Source organism: Hippoglossus hippoglossus, chromosome 1 (genome assembly GCF_009819705.1).
Source record: "Hippoglossus hippoglossus isolate fHipHip1 chromosome 1, fHipHip1.pri, whole genome shotgun sequence".
NCBI classification, from domain to species: domain Eukaryota; kingdom Metazoa; phylum Chordata; class Actinopteri; order Pleuronectiformes; family Pleuronectidae; genus Hippoglossus; species Hippoglossus hippoglossus.
Window position 1 is genome coordinate 26,865,894 of NC_047151.1, and position 16,071 is coordinate 26,881,964.

The 16,071-nt window shown below is 43.3% G+C and overlaps 1 protein-coding gene and 1 long non-coding RNA gene across 2 annotated transcripts; one reads left to right on the forward strand and one right to left on the reverse strand.

Moving 5' to 3' along the window:
- Positions 1–11,199: 11,199 nt before the first annotated feature.
- LOC117759188 lies at positions 11,200–12,709 on the forward strand. The gene is made up of 2 exons (XR_004613445.1): positions 11,200–11,489; positions 12,358–12,709. It is a non-coding gene; the product is annotated as an uncharacterized LOC117759188 (long non-coding RNA).
- A 189-nt stretch (positions 12,710–12,898) lies between these two features.
- Positions 12,899–15,708, reverse strand: LOC117757843 (B-cell receptor CD22-like). The gene is made up of 7 exons (XM_034579140.1): positions 15,672–15,708; positions 15,369–15,599; positions 14,977–15,255; positions 14,075–14,335; positions 13,824–13,908; positions 13,635–13,692; positions 12,899–13,081 (listed from the first exon to the last, which is right to left on the reverse strand). The coding sequence occupies exons 3-7, from the start codon at positions 15,194–15,196 to the stop codon at positions 13,001–13,003; spliced, it is 705 nt and encodes a 234-aa protein (XP_034435031.1). The 5' UTR covers positions 15,197–15,255; positions 15,369–15,599; positions 15,672–15,708; the 3' UTR covers positions 12,899–13,000.
- Positions 15,709–16,071: the final 363 nt, after the last annotated feature.

A 16,071-nucleotide genomic window follows, 5' to 3' on the forward strand; every position in this document is an offset into this window, starting at 1 on the left:
AAACGTGTTCGATAGTTCAGAAAGACTCAGCCTCCGAGCCGTAATTAATCTCCAAACACTCCGGGCTTTAATATGGTCGCCTGTAACAACTGATTGCTTCGGTAGCATTTCAATCAAAGTCTCCCTCTGCGAAACCCGTCAGCTCATTTCCACAGGTGCTGTTTGCTGTTGAAAGTGTAAATAGGAATGGTGTTTGATGCAGAGCGCGGGATCAGGAGGTGAATGTAGAGCGGGAGCGTCTCAAGGTCGCACGCTGACGCTCTGTGGCCCCGTGCTCCACGTCTCTGTTTATTCCCTCTCTCACTTAATCACTTATTTGTTATTCCCCACGTGTCCCTGTGATGTGACTGGTCTGAACTCACTGTGCAGTGTGAGCACCTCAGCACAGAGTCCGGATATGAATCATCATTTTATTTGTTTTATTCATTATACAGCAAGGGAGTAAAAGTATAGTTACAATTAATAGTTAATTAATGGATTAAAGAGAAGATATGAGAAGAGTAAAAGTAGCAAAAAGAAAATGTAGAGATTACTTCTCTTCTTTACCTCTTATTATATCTGAGTCATACTTATCATACTTATAACTAGATCCTGAACGAGGAGGATTGTTGGTGGCCGATTCCGATTCTGATATCAGGGAGTAAAGGTTTCCGATGTCACTACATCTGCCGATAAAAAGTTTCTTATGCAAAGTCTGTGTGCATTGAGTTGTTGATGAACCCTGTCTCACCCACACTCCATTTGCCAGCTCAATAGAATGGATCCGTGCCCAGCAGCTCGGGCCAAGACGCTGCTTGTTATCTCTGACCACAACATGACGGCCTCTGGAGCTTTCCTGGCCTGATGGCGGAGAAGGAGAAGTTCGCACCATTATTCACGGTGTTGTGCAATAATGCATTAAACGTGATACTATAAAATGGTGTGCCTTTCGGCATTCAATAAATTTGGTTATCAAAATAAAATATAAAATATTAATATTCTATTATTAATATTAAATAATAATTTTAATTGATTAAAGTTACCTCGGGGCACCACCCTTCAAAGGAAGGGAAAAGATAGCCAATTTATTGATGAAGTCTCATAAAGGTTCTAACTACAAATTTGGAACTCTGATTAACAATTAAATGAATAACTATAACCAAAATTACCATATAGATAGTTAGCTAAGTTGAACTGGACTGAAGAGCATAACTAACATTCACTTTCTCAATAACTTGTAACCACAATATCACAGCAACATAAATCAAACTTATAAACATCACACAGAATCGAACAGTCTTGCTTAGCCTAGTATAATTATTAAGCCCAGTTGCGTTACCCGTCCGTGGAAAGGGGTAAAAGAGTTGCTGTGCAGTTCGCAGTTTTGTGAAGTCGTCTTGCTGGTTTGTGGCTCCTGCCTTAGTGATTCTGTTGGGCTCAGTTGCTTGTTTGAAGTTCTCCAGTAGGACATTGAGTCGCTGCTTGAAGGGTTGGTAGAGCTTGGAGTGCGAGGAGGTTTCCTTGGTGAGATGAGCTGGAAGCTGCACCTTTGAGCTCCTCTCGAAGAGTTGGATGGGAAGAGAAGATGTGAGCTGGAGAAGAGGCTCGACAGACTTCTCTCCGTGGAGGGATTGTAGAAAAGAGATAGAAGAGGGGGAGACCTGGCCTTATATTGGCCCGGTGACCTCACAGGTCATGGGGTCCAGAGTGACCAATGGGAGTTGAAACCTGTGTCCCTGGGGGGGGGGGGTTTCACACCTCTGTGACGTTGATGGCCCCTGGGAGACTGAGTCCTGGAGGGACATGCGGCTTCAGGCTTTTGATGGCCCTTGGGAGACTGAGTCCTGGAGGGACATGCGGCTTCAGGCTTTTGACTACCATATAGGCCGAAATTTGGTCTCACAAAAACCATGTCCCAACAACGGAAACGCCATTTAGCTGATGGACAGCGTGCAGAGGGAGGACGGGGGGGATGAAGCCAGAAGACAAACTGAGAGTTTTTAATTTTCTCCATGGGATGTAATTGTTTTGGAAAAGGAAAACAAAAATGTCCAAAGTCTAATTAGTCCTGAATGTTTGTCCCAAATTTGAAGAAATCTCCTGAAGGCGTTGTAGAGATTCACTGTGTTCACGGGGTCGGGACGTAGAGACAACCTGAAGACAACGCCTCCGTCCACTGGCTCTTACCCAAAAAGTTGAAATCCAGAAACAAAGAGCCTCATGGAGACCAAGTACAACTGGACAGTACAAGTACAAGTACCACAGAGCGTGTTGGGTGATGTTTAAATGAACCTAAACTGAAGACAGAGGAAGTTTTATAAGATACATTTAATGATTGAGAGATTATTTTAGTGTTTTTTACGTAGTTTCTGTCTTTCTTTCAGGTGTTGAACAACTTTCATCCAAAGCACAGAGTTTATAGTAATGACTTTCTGACTGTGTGGTCACGTCACTTCAACACTGAATAAACACTTTCATCATCTTGGTTTTTACAGCATGGAAATATGCAATCATCATCATCATCATCTTCATCATCATCTTCCTCCTCAAATGAACCAGCAACATAAACGTGATTTATTCTATCAGTTGCAGAGGCTGCTGATATTACCAGTCTCCTGCGAGTCAATCCATCACAAAGGAACGTTTTACTGTGGTGGAAGAGGGAGATGGTGTCGTTATGTGATAGATATGTTTTTGTGGAAAGTTCTAAGAACCCGAACAACCACTGAACTAAACATTTTCCTGATTTATTCCCACAGTTTCTCTGCAGTGGAGATTCAACGTGTGTGTTTTCACTATTCAGAGAACGGAGTGAATTGCAATAACTTTGATATATATAGTATTTATATATACAGACATTATATCCTTTTAATACAAATTCAACTTACATTTAAAATGAATTCCACTTAAGCAGATGGAACTGATGTTTTTATATGAGATTCAAATCAAATCAGAGGAGAACTCGTAACAGGAGAGTTTGACGGACTTCCACACTGTTGTCATGTTTGAGTTTTATTTGGCTATAGCTACATTTGTCTTATATTTGTCCAATTAGAAAGACACTCAGGAGACCCAGCAGTCCCCTTATGAATTAAACATTTTAATGTGAATTCACTAGATCCAGACTTATACTGCACACACTCATAGATATGAGTCTAGATCTGCCTGACTTTTCATCGAGATCCATGAATTATTCTCAAATAAATGTCTCAAAATCCCAAAGTTACATGATTTTTGTGAAAACATCACCTCCTCTGCAGCGGTAACAGTTGTCTCCCATGTAAAGTCAGTCACGTGGTATAAACACACTGGAGTGATTAAGTCGACACATTAATGAAGATACTGAGAGTCAGACGGTTGATAACATGAAATCCTTCACACTGCATCGCTGAACAGGGACAGAAAGTAGAAGTGACACTTTGTCTGATGTACTCGCTGCTAAATGTCAGTAATTGTAAGTTAATGGGAAATGAAGTCCATTAAATTGCTCTTAGCTCAGGACTTAAAGAGCTTTTCACTTTTATTCTGACACGGGTATGTTCTGGAACCCAGAGGACGACTCCTTCAATTACGATTTAATTTGGGTCATGTCCCATCCACTAACATGGCCTATGTTTGCAGCCAACCACCAGGGGGCAATCATGATGATTTGGCTTCAGTTTAGAGGAGCATCTTTACATGAAGTTTACAAACTAGTGGAAAAGGCCTCACGATTTAATAACTGATTTGGAAAAGCCCAGAATTTCCTGTTGAAATACAAAGTAAACGGTTGTGTGATAGCATCTGATTAGCATTAGCATCATTACATTAGCATCTCTGTTCACTTTAGTCTGCTTCAACTGAGATTTTCTTTCATCAAGGATCAAATAGTCCTAATCAGAATCTACATTGATTGACGTCTCATTACTGGAGAGAAGTTGTTGCAGCTGTGGATCCAAACTGTGCCGCAAATCTGGACCCTAATGATTTAAACACATATATTTATATACATATAAATATGTGTGAGATTTGGTGCAGCTTGATTGAAATTGGTGAAAATGTAAAAAAACAAACATCTACAATGTAAAAGCAGGTGATGATGAAAAGTCTCTGGATCCACATCTGTGCCAAAACGTTAAGGCTTCTCTCTTGGCTCGTGTCCCATAATCCACCGTGTTTTTTGGGGGAATCTGTTCAATCAGACGTCATTGTGAAAATCTGCAGAGGCCTATTTGGACCGAGGCTCCTTTTAGTATTGAGGTGGGCACCGCTCATTATTTCCTCTCTATCTAAGATGGTGATAGTGTCCCAGCGGTTTGGCGACACGACCTCTAAAGTCTCCGCCGCTCACGGTTAAGATTCAGAGGGTGGTCTCATCTGGGCTCATCCAATATTCATGTTCAGTCTCGCTCCCCTGGTCTTTGTGAATAGACTGAAACTCTCCGGAAAAACTGTATGAATCCACGTTTCTTTTTTTTTTTACCCTCTCGTTTCTGTGTTCATGTTCGATGCCTCTTCTCTGTGTCGACCCAACACAACTCTCCACGGAGCTGCACACAAGGGCAAACGTCCTCTTTGCACGTTCAGTCTACCACCTGTTAATAGCATGTAAACATATTAAGTATAATCTTCCATCCAGAGGTGGAACAATCTCTGACATCAGCAGAACCCCTCAGTTTGGTATTGATCTGCGTGTTGGTGATATAACGTTGAGCTGCCTGTGGGTGGTGACTGGGTTACGAGGCTCAGCTCTGAGGAACGGACATTTAATGTTCTTGTTGGGACGTGAACGATCCAGATGTTGACACAATCTGCCCAGATGTAGAACTCATTTGTATTCAGCTTATCCGACGTAGGGGGTTTCCCTCGACGTCCCTCTCCCTATAGCCAAGATTCCCAGCTCTTTCTGGGGGATCCCGAGTCTGTGCCAGTCCAGATGGGACATGTTGTCCCTCCATGCAGTTGTGGGTCTCAGGGTCTCCCCCTGGTTGGACGTTCCTGGTAAACGTCCACCAGAGGGCGCCCGGGAGGATGGATTTGTGAAATCTATTTATTGGTATTATGTAGTTTGATAGAATGTGGTGACTACAGGATGTATTATACAACTAAATCCTCCTTAAAGATAATTAAGATACCTTGAGTATGAAGGATTTAATTAGATGCTCATAATTATGGTTTAAATAATAATGTGACTTAAACGCTTTGTGGCAATCTAAAGTAAAAATTGCCCAAATCCTAATTGTAAAAGCAAAATGAGTTTCCACGAAACTTGGTGAAAAGGTGGGACTTGAGCCAAAAAGCAACACATTCAGTTTTGGAATGAATCCGAACAAAGGGGCAGATGCAGTTATCCTGTTTTTTTTAAGGCCCTTTTTCAACATTATTCGTGATTTCTTAGAGAATGATTCATGGACCTGGATTTAAAATCTGACATATTTAGGGGAGCGTGTGCAGTTCGGTGCAGATCCAAACAAACATCTGGATCTAAATCTAGATTTAAACGTGGTTTCATAAAGGGGGACTGCCGGCGGACGTACGGTCGACTCCACGTATCCTCGGTTAATTCAGCCTAAGGAATCATTTCTGGCTCCAAAGAAACCGATATTACAAATATGACAATCTGCCATGGAAGAGCAACAGGAAAAGAAGGCGTCCGAGCCAACTGTGTTAGCGTAAAACACTGCAGCCGGCACAGAGGAGGAGGAAACAGACTTACAGGCAGATGGAGGGAAATAACCTGGCAGCAAAACAGGCACACAGAATGGTGTATTGATTCCAAACATGGGCGAGTGAAGAGAGAGAGAGAGAGACAATGAGATGGAGAAATAAATAAATATATTATTTGACTGTAAAAAAACAAACAAAGGAAAGATACTCTGGACAATATGGCTGCAGAAATGAGATGGGAAATCTGTGGCTGAGAAAAAACAAGACGAGAAAAACATGGTACGCTTCGATTACTACGACTGAGAGTGAGATTAGAGGATCAGAACCGGACCCGTCTCAGCCCCTTTCCTTTATTTAAGGGTTTTTTATTACAACAACAACAACAACAGGATTTCCCTTTAACCCAAAGATGCATTACTCCCTAAACTTCATATTTCTTTACAGAGAACACATCTGTAAAACGTTTGACTGTACACCTGTTGATTAATGAGGTTTTAAGTGAATGGTGTGTGATATATATAAAAGCTGTATAGGTGCAGTAGGAACATGTGGTTAATGTGACTTTAAAGAGCTTTGAGTGGTCGATGAAACTAGAAAATTATGATACAAGTGAAATCTATTTACTGTCTCCATGCAAAGATAATATTTCTCATATGTGTTGTTAAATTTGAAAGCAGGGGAATTCGTTTGTAATTTGTATTATTTTTAAGTTATGTATTGAGGAATGAATGGGTTTAAACTTGAAGTCTGTGATGGCAGAGGCTGAACTTCACCCTCCTCTTCTTCACTTCTTCCTCACCTAAGCTCACAAAGTTGCAATACAAGACATTATTGAAAGTAACGCAATTGTGATAAGACTGTTTATTAAATATTTCCTTTGAAGGAAACTTATTCTGCTCATATTCAGGTTGATCATTTCAATTATCCTCAAACTGTCCATTGCTGCTTCATCCAAACTGTGTGAAAATAACGTTTACAAACTCAAATGGTTGCAGCCGCATTTCCTAACGTCTCCATTTTAGAGTTAAATCATTTTCTATCAAAAACACAATAGTACGGATGTAACCTCAGGGGCAGTGTTTCCTATGAGGGAGATAAGCTCCTGTTACAGACTTTAACATCGCAGACCTTTCACATTCACAAAATAAAAACTATAAAAGACGCTGGAGGAAAAGAAACATCATATGTCTCCTTCCACACGAAGCCGGTGCTGCAGTGAATGAAGCTCAATCTGCTGGTTTGTTGAGGAACGCTCGATGACGGGAGGATAAAAGCTGGTGAAATGAGCCGCTCAGCCGTGGAGAGTCACATTCACACAGTCAAGGACACACACTCAGTTCTTTTACACAAACGCATTTCACAGCCGTTTATGTGCTTAAGCTTTAAGCAGATTTATTTTTAAATCGCTACCCAGAGTTGAGTTTTTTTTGCTTGGTCTCCCACTGTGGTTAAAATCCTGTTTCAGCAGCTTTTTCCTCCACGAGACAAATTCAATTTGGGGAGAAAATTTAAAAGTTTTTGCCAGAACATGTGAGAAGCCTCCAAACAACCCCAAGTGTTCGTAACTTCAAAATGTCTGAAGACAAACTCTTCCCTGTCGTCTTCTCCACAAGTTAAATGAGGACAATGGAATGACTTATAGAACAAATCTATGAGACACTTTGTCTTATTCTAACACTAAAAGTCGTTGCATGGCGAACGTTGAATAATTTAACATGAGCTTGACTGTTTGACAGCGAACACAGACAGTGTCCTCTTGATCACATACAGTTTCCTCGTGAACACAGACAGTGTCCTCTTGAACACGGACAGTGTCCTCGTGAACACAGACAGTGTCCTCGTGATCACTCCTGTGCAGTATCTACATCTGCAGAGTCTTAAAGACACATCTGAACGAAGGTCCTGGTATCAGTGGGTGAACTGGACGATCAGCTGCTCTGCAAAATCTTCAAAAAGTCAAAGAAATGAGGCAACGCCATTTTTATTACGTCCTCCAGGGTGGTTATGTTTTCACCCCGGTCCGTTTGTTAGTTGGTTGGTTTGAGAGCAAGATGATGCAAAAATAACTGAACAGATTTGCACAAAACTTGGTGGAAGGAAACACATTTTCTCTGATTTCTCAGGAAATAATTCATGTAACTTGATGAAGAACATCTGGACTGATGTAAGGAGACCGTTGGGCCTTAGCAGACGTTCTACTGAGGGTCATCCTGGTTTTCTTTTGCAACCATTTAACCCCCCCCCCCACCCAGCACTTTGAAAAGAGGCTCAGACATCCTGAGTTAGTCAGGATGAATCAATCAGGAGCTGCAGCAGTAAACCAGATGACATCAAACCACAGGAACTGGTCGAGCACAAAATGACCCCGTTAAGAAATAAAGTTTCTTTACCCAGCATCCTTAGCTGTCACGTGTGATCTCTTGATTCCGTGTGTGTGTGAAACGAGTCAGTGGATTTCTTGTGTGAGTCACGTCTCATTTGACCAGCAGGTGTCGCTGCTGTGTAAGGATGTATTTAAATGCAGCCGCGTGAGGGAGCAGCCAATCACAGGCCGGCAGTGTTTGCTCCAGACTGATGGAGAAGCAACATCTACTGTATAAAGAGAGGGAGAGAGAGAGAGAGAGAGAGAGGAGGGGAGGGGAGAGAGAGAGAGAGAGAGGTTCAGATAGAAGGAAGAATCCAGACTGATGGAGGAGCAACATCTACTGTATAAAGAGAGGGAGAGAGAGAGAGAGAGCGAGAGAGAGAGAGCGAGGGGGGAGGGGAGAGAGAGAGAGAGAGAGGTTCAGATAGAAGGAAGAATCCAGACTGATGGAGGAGCAACATCTACTGTATAAAGAGAGGGAGAGAGAGAGAGAGAGCGAGAGAGAGAGAGCGAGGGGGGAGGGGAGAGAGAGAGAGAGAGAGGTTCAGATAGAAGGAAGAATCCAGACTGATGGAGAAGCAACATCTACTGTATAAAGAGAGTGCACGCTGCGATGCTCTGTGGGGCTCTAGGTGATTCCTGTCTAAAACATCATCTTCTGTACAATTAAAATCTCCTAAAAATAAAAAATCATCAATTTTAACTTTGCTTAAAACTGTGTCTAAAACCTTTAGAAACCAGACTCTGTCGGGTCCTGAGACCGGATCATAAACATTCATAAAAACTAAATAAAACTGCTCAACCTTTGCCCTCACCACCAGTAGTCTGCCCTCCACCACCTCCTCCACTTCCAAAGACTCTGGTGTGAAGCTCTTGGAGAAGATGATGCCCACCCCCCCACTGGTTGTGTTAAGGTGGCTCCTCTCTTCTCCAGTCATTCTCATTTTTTGAGTCACTATGAGTTTCTTGTAAAAACATATCGTCAGTTCTTTTAAGTTTCATTTGCTGGAACATCAGAGACCTCTTCACCGCGTCTCTGGCTCCATTTATATTTAAAGAGCGAATGTTTAAAAGACTCATGTTGTAAAATATAAGAAACACACATAAAAACAGGACTGATTGATAATCAGGATGTAAAAGTTTATTCATCATCTTCATCATTGTTCTTCTCTTGTCTAATTCTTTGAACAATCTTCTTGAGTCTATATATCTCCTGGTCGGTGAAGCCTCCTCTGCCTTTGCTGCTCATGAGCAGCCGGGCAGAGTTTGAGAGCTGCTCTTTATCAGAGAAATAATCTTCTATTTTCAATCCTTTCATATTCTTTGTTTTCTGGAGAAACACTTTTATCTTCCCCACACTGTAGCTTCTTGTGCTCTTCTGGCTTCCTGTCCTGAAGTCGGAGGATTCACTGTCAGCAGAGTCGGTCTCCATGTTGGACTCGGACTCTGCTGCTCCTCTCCCTTCTTTCTTCACTGTTCCTTTTTTTGCCTTTGAGCTTCCACTGTTGCTCCTGGTCTTTCTTTTCAGATGAGGAACTTTAAGCACGTCCTCATCTCCCTCCATGTCAATCTCACTTACTTGGCCCTGTTGGACCCCGCCTGTCTCCTCCTGTTCCCCCTCACCTACCTGATCTACCTGTTGGACTCCCCCTGTCCCCTCCTGTCCTTCCTCACTCACCTGACCTTCCTGTTGGACCCCACTTGTCTCCTCCTGTCCCCCCTCACTCACCTGACCTTCCTGCTGGACCCCACTTGTCCCCTCCTGTCCCCCCCCCCACTCACCTGCCCTTCCTGTTGGACCTCCCTGGTCCCCTCCTGTCCTTCCTCACTCACCTGACCTTCCTTTGGGACCTCCCCTGTCCCCTCCTCACTCACCTGATCTTCCTTTGGGACCTCCCCTGTCCCCTCCTCACTCACCTGACCTTCCTTTGGGACCTCCCCTGTCCCCTCCTCACTCACCTGACCTTCCTTTGGGACCTCCCCTGTGTCCTCCTGTCCCCTCCTCACTCACCTGACTCTCCTGAAGAAGACGTTTTCGTTCAAGATCTCATGGCGGCTGTGAGTTAGTGATGTCATGAAGAGGGGGGGGGTCCTTTACGGTGTGATGGAAATTCATCTTGAGATTTGAAATAATGAAATTCTCAGACTGGAGTTGCCTTTGAGTCTTTTTAATAGTAAGCTCTGCAGAGGTTACACAACAAGCACGGGTGCTCAAAGTGGAACTGCCCCAAAGTTCACAAAAGCCAGAACTTAAACAAAGAGGCGTTTCATAAAACATAATATGAAAAAAAGACATGAAATCATCATCTGTGTCTATCTGCTGTGTCCGTCCGCTGTAGCAGTTGGAAGAAAACATCACAGAATAAGGGCAGACACCCTGTTTGTCAAGGTCACAGCAGAGAGACACCGCCAAACAAGGGTTCCATCCTGTCAGGTAGACAGTATCACAGCAGTGAGACACCTGGTCAGTGGAATTTTCCATTACAACGGACAGTTTGGTAACTATGGCGATAGTGGCTTCCACCGTCCTGTGCAGCATGTCCAGCATGTCAGGTGGGCCGGCGCTTGGAAACACCTGCGGGGTGTGGCCACTGCAGCCCTCTGACCCCTCCCCCACCAACCCAAGGGCAGATGGGAAGGTGGCGCCTCTGAGAGGGGCGGAGCCAAGCTGCTGCTGGTCTTGGCGGCCATCTCTTTCTCCTCCTTCACTTCCTCTGAGGATCCAGACATCATCGCCTCACCCCGCCCCTCCTCCCGCGGCCCCTCCCCCATCGCCACGCATCGCGGCAGCTCAGGTTCTTGTCCCTGAGCAAACGCCTCCTGCAGCAGGGAGGAAGAGGAGGAGAACTAGGAGGAAAACGAGGAGGAGGATGACGATGAAGAAGCCTCCATCTTCTCCTCCTTGGGGGAGGAGTCCAGGTTTCCAGAGGATGCAGGGGCAGGGTGAGGAGAGGGCGGGTCCTGCTCAATACCTGGGTCGATCAGTGAGGAGGAGTCTCGGGTCTCCGTGTCCGAGGTGCTGGTTTATAGAGACTAGTCTAATCTCCCCACCTGATATTTAGATGTTTTATTATATTTCAATATATTTGTTTGACAGGGAAGCTGTGCGCAAACAGGAATATAATATTCATGTATTTAAATAAGGGCACTTTCTCTCGAGGAAGAAAAAGGGCAGTGGCTCAAGCCCCCTTTGGTGTCTATGTGTGCACATGCCAGCCTCCATCAATTCAATCTCCCTCAATTCAATCGAGCTGCACCAGAGTTCAATCACTCATAGAAACCAGTCCTCTAAATAATCCTGACTGTTTTCATCAGTCTCACAATTATAAAGAAAGTGATACAAACAGGCTCCTGGCTCCGCCCCTTTATCAGGATTCATGTCCAAATTTGATGAGTTTGAGGAAAGATCTGTTTTTAGTTTTCTGGTGTAATTCTGCTGAAAAACAAATAAACAAATAGATAAGGAGTGAAAACAAAAGACCAAAAACATTTATATAATGTAATGGTGTGTTTTTATATTCCAGCTAACTTTAAAAACCCTGCAGTGAGTATCATCTCAGGGGGATGTTCCATTTGCCAACAATGAGAGGAGGGGGGGATATGTATTTCTAGTACTTTCTTATTTTTATTTTATAGCCAATGATTCGGCTAAATCAGTCCTAACATCTTTGTGAGATTCTTTTCAGTACTTACAAAAGGAGTAATGTTTTATGTACCTTTTATTTTCATGTGAATATGTTGTATGTCAGTATTCTGGTCTGTGAACCCCCCTGTCGCGCTGTGGTACGTGCCGCTCAGGAACCTGTCTCTCTGTCTGGGAGCTGAAAGAGAGACAGGTATGTTTACGGACTGTTCCGCTTCTAAGTGTCATTCCAACGTTTAGTGCATGTTGCTGTGACTGCTTTCTGAAAGAGCAACATAAGACAGCTGTAGTGTGTAAAGCCCAAGTCTGTCCTGTGAGGAGTGTTCAGAGTTATTTCAAAAGTTAGCGTTGCATTGTTTTCTGCTGTTTTCCTTTGAAGTGCCGCCGATTCGCGCCGCAGCACCCCGCGGCATTATGGGAGATGTAGTTTTCTTGTGGGATTTGTATAGAACGCGTGTGAAGTGCATTGTTTCTTTTCAAATGTTGTTTGTGAACCCACATTAAGTCATTGTGTTTACTCTGTGATGGGTTAGACATGTGAGGCAGGGAATATTTATGTTTATTTTGTCCTTTGGTTTACATTATTATTTCATGCATCCTTTACAGTAGTCTAAGAAGAGGATGTGAACTGATGCAGTCCCTGTCACATGTTGTATCAGTACAGTAAAAGAGAGCTGTGGGGTCGGAGTGATTTTGTGGTGTGTCGCAGACTCGCTACAATAAGAGAGAATCATAAAATCACAATACATAATAATTCATTATCCATGTAATAACCACATTAATATCATGTATAAGACACGAGATGAGTCACGTGGTGTTACCACAGCCTCAAAGGCTCATCACCAAGACCTCCAACATAGTTCAGAGGGTAACAGCAAAAACTAAATCTATTTATTGCAGAAAAGACAACAACTTCAACAACAGGCCGGCAAAATGGACAAAAGAAGGAAAACCCAACACACCAACCCACAAAGGGTCGTAGGACCTGAGAATCTTCCTTCAACCTAAACCAACATCAGAACTAAAGCTCACAGAAATAAAGCTGCGGAAACTGGACGACTGGACCCATCAGAAAAGAAAAAGAAAAGAAACAACACAACAATACTCTTGCTCTAAAGGTCATGCTGTACAAACTGCTGCTGCAACCGGGGATGGAGAGATAGAGACTTCCTGTTTCCTCTCACATACTTTCATGAACCAATCACAGTGCACCTGAGGAGAAAAGAAAACAGAAAATTTTGTTGCTTGGACAGATTTCCTGTATTTAATAACTACACACGATGGTTTCTGTAAAACTCGCTTGCACGGATGTACTCTGAAGTCGTCCATCTTGGTTATGTTTGTCACAGTGGCTCTGACCTGAGGCTTCACACCAGGTCTTCCTGCTCCTCTGTGTCTTCTGTCTGTGCTGCAGCAGCGACGTTCTCATACTCAGGACAGTTGTGTGACTGATGGGGGAGAGATGAGAAAATATTAAGCCTCACTGGACTTTATTCATGAAACCTGCATATAATCACAGTTCATTCAAAATAGTTTGAACGTTGTTGCGCCCCCTGTCCATTCGTTTGTTTGTTCATCAGCAGGATTACACAAAAACTGCTAAACTGATTTCCACAAAACTTGGTGGAAGGATGGGACATGGGCCAAGAAAGAAGTGTCAACGCACCGTGACGTCACCCATTGGTTTGTGAGCTGCCATTTTGAAGCCTCCATTTTTGACATGTTGTCCAGCGCCATCTTGGCAGAAGTAACCATATTTGGAGGAGAGGGGGTGGAGCCTGAATCAGGGCCCAAGGACACTGGGGCCCTGAATCATTCACTTCACTTTCTAGACCCAGAGTCTACGTCCATTTTAATATACGGTCAATGGAAAGAACCTTTTACATTTTGGGGCAGATTCAGACAAAGTAGCTGATCCAAGAAATGTTTTATCTCTTTCTCTCACATAGTGAGATGAAAACAGTGATATGGAGTCATTCTTTTGGCCTCACTGTCTCTCACCTCTATCATCTCCACAGCTTCATTCGCTTCTGATTTCAAGCTCAGAGTTTTCTTCATCCTGGATCGAAAACAACAACAAACACAACATTTTACAAAATGAACTTCATAACATTGAAACTAGTGTTTGAAGACATTTGAAGAAGACAGTAAAAGAGCAGAGGGTGAACTGATGGATTTGTATTGTTTTACCTCGTCCACAGAGTCAAGACAAGCACTTGTACCAGCATGACCACCAGAGTCAGCCTGATGATATTCATGATTATCACTGACTTCCCTAGACAACAGACAGGAGACATTAGCAGTGTGGTTAGACTGATGACTCAGTTTGCCAGGTGATGCTGTTGGTCAGTCAGTATTGTTCATGTGCAATATGATGGGCTTGAAGGAGGGGGGAGGGGGGGGGGGGGTGTAGGCTGTAAAAGTCAGAGAGCTAAAATCACCTGCTCCAACAGTCAGATGTAAGGTGGCCTTACTACGTCCTCGTGTGTTCTGGGCCTCACACTGATACTTTCCACCATGTTCAGCTGTGATATTTGTGATGGTGAAGATTTGTCCTGATGCTTTTGGTGAGTCCTCGTCCTCCTTGGACCAGGTGTAATTAGCTGCTGGGTTAGCATCACTGCTGCAGGTCAGAGTCACCGAGCTGCCCTCCATGATCTCACCAGAGGGACTCACTGACACAGAGGGAGGCTTTGGAGCGTCTGGTGTAAAACATGCAAGATCATGAAATCAACTCAGAAATATTCATTAACCAAAGTGAAGAACTTGTAGTGAAGTGCTTCTTAAATATAGATGATCATCATTAACCAGGTAAATTCTTCTTGTTGTTAATGAGAGGTTTTTTTCAATGATTTCCTGTTGCACTACTGTTTCCAGACTCCCCTGAATGTCCACAGATTTCCAAACCATAGTCCAGTTTGTAACGTGGACTTAAACTTCCTAATAAAACGTGTGAAGAGCCCTGTTCAGAGTGGCCTGTTTGTGGGCGTGTCTCTTAAAATGTTAATGAGCCACTGCTCCCCCTGCTGGGAGGTGTATGTGTGACGTGTGCACAGGAGCAGGGTTTTGTTTTCACCACTGTCTGTCTGCTGAGAGCTGTTTGCTCGTCACGTGAATGTGCACAGTGAAGGAAATATCTTTCAAGTTTACTGAGGACGGTGAAAGCTTTATGGATGTTTTAACTGATGCTGGGTGGATTCCTGTTTGTGCTGCTGATGGTCTGACTGTGAATATTTATTGGGCAGAAGTCAAACGACCCATATCTTCACACATTTAAAATGTAAAGGACAAAGAATGTGACAGATTCAATATATCTTCACTTAATAACCTGTGTTTCACTCACATGTCACAGTAATAAAGATGTTTGCTGAACTCCTTCCCAGCTCATTCTCAGCTGTGCAGTAATACTCTCCAGAGTCTGACGACCGGATGGAGCTGAGGACAAATTGTGTCTCTTCACTGAGAGGTTGAACTTGTTTATCTCCACTTCTCTTGTACCAGGTGTATTTAGCTGCTGGGTTAGCATCACTGCTGCAGGTCAGAGTCACTGAGCTGCCCTCCATGATCTCACCAGAGGGACTCACTGACACAGAGGGAACCTTTGGAGCATCTGAAGGATAGTCTATATACACACAGGATGAGAATACAATCAAAACACTCTCTGTATTATTTGTTAAAAGTTTAATTTAAATTATTTCCACATTATTGTAGCTTCATGAGGAGGCGTAAACTCACACAATGTAGGAGAAGGGAAACGCTCATGTCCTTCTATAGCACAGTGATAGCTGTCTTCAGCATTAAAGTGTCGGAGGTGAAAGTATTTTTTTCGTCCAACAAGTTCATTGTTATTGTACCAAACGTAGGAAAGATGATCAGGGAGCTGACACCTGCTGTGACAGGTCAGCTCTGTCCAGGTAGAATATGGATTGGCTGTTGATCTCCTCACATGTACCTGGAGCTGAGGGGCTGTGAACAAACATGTTATTTTATTTCAACATACACACTAACATTTCAAACTGACTCTAATGAAAATGTTACCTGTAACAGACAGAGTGACTCCAGCTGAACCAGTTAAACTCCCATTAGGTTGGTTTGTTGTGAACCTGAACTTGTACACAGCTGAGTCGCTCTCTGTCAGGTTAGAGATTCTCAGAGTGCACTTGTTGTTTTCACAGAGATACTCCACATGACCTGAATACTCCGGATCAGTCCTTAGATCAACGTGAATCCCATTACTCTCTTGAATGAACCAGAAAGTTTCCTGAACTGTAGTATCAAGGTTATTAAATGTGGATGGGTATGTGTAGGTACAGGTAATGTCCACTGTTGATCCTCTGACGGCACAGATCTCAGTAGAAGTGTAACTCACATCCCAGCCATTCTGACTCCTTACCACTGTAACACAGAGCACATCAGAGAATCAGAAGATAAACTTCTA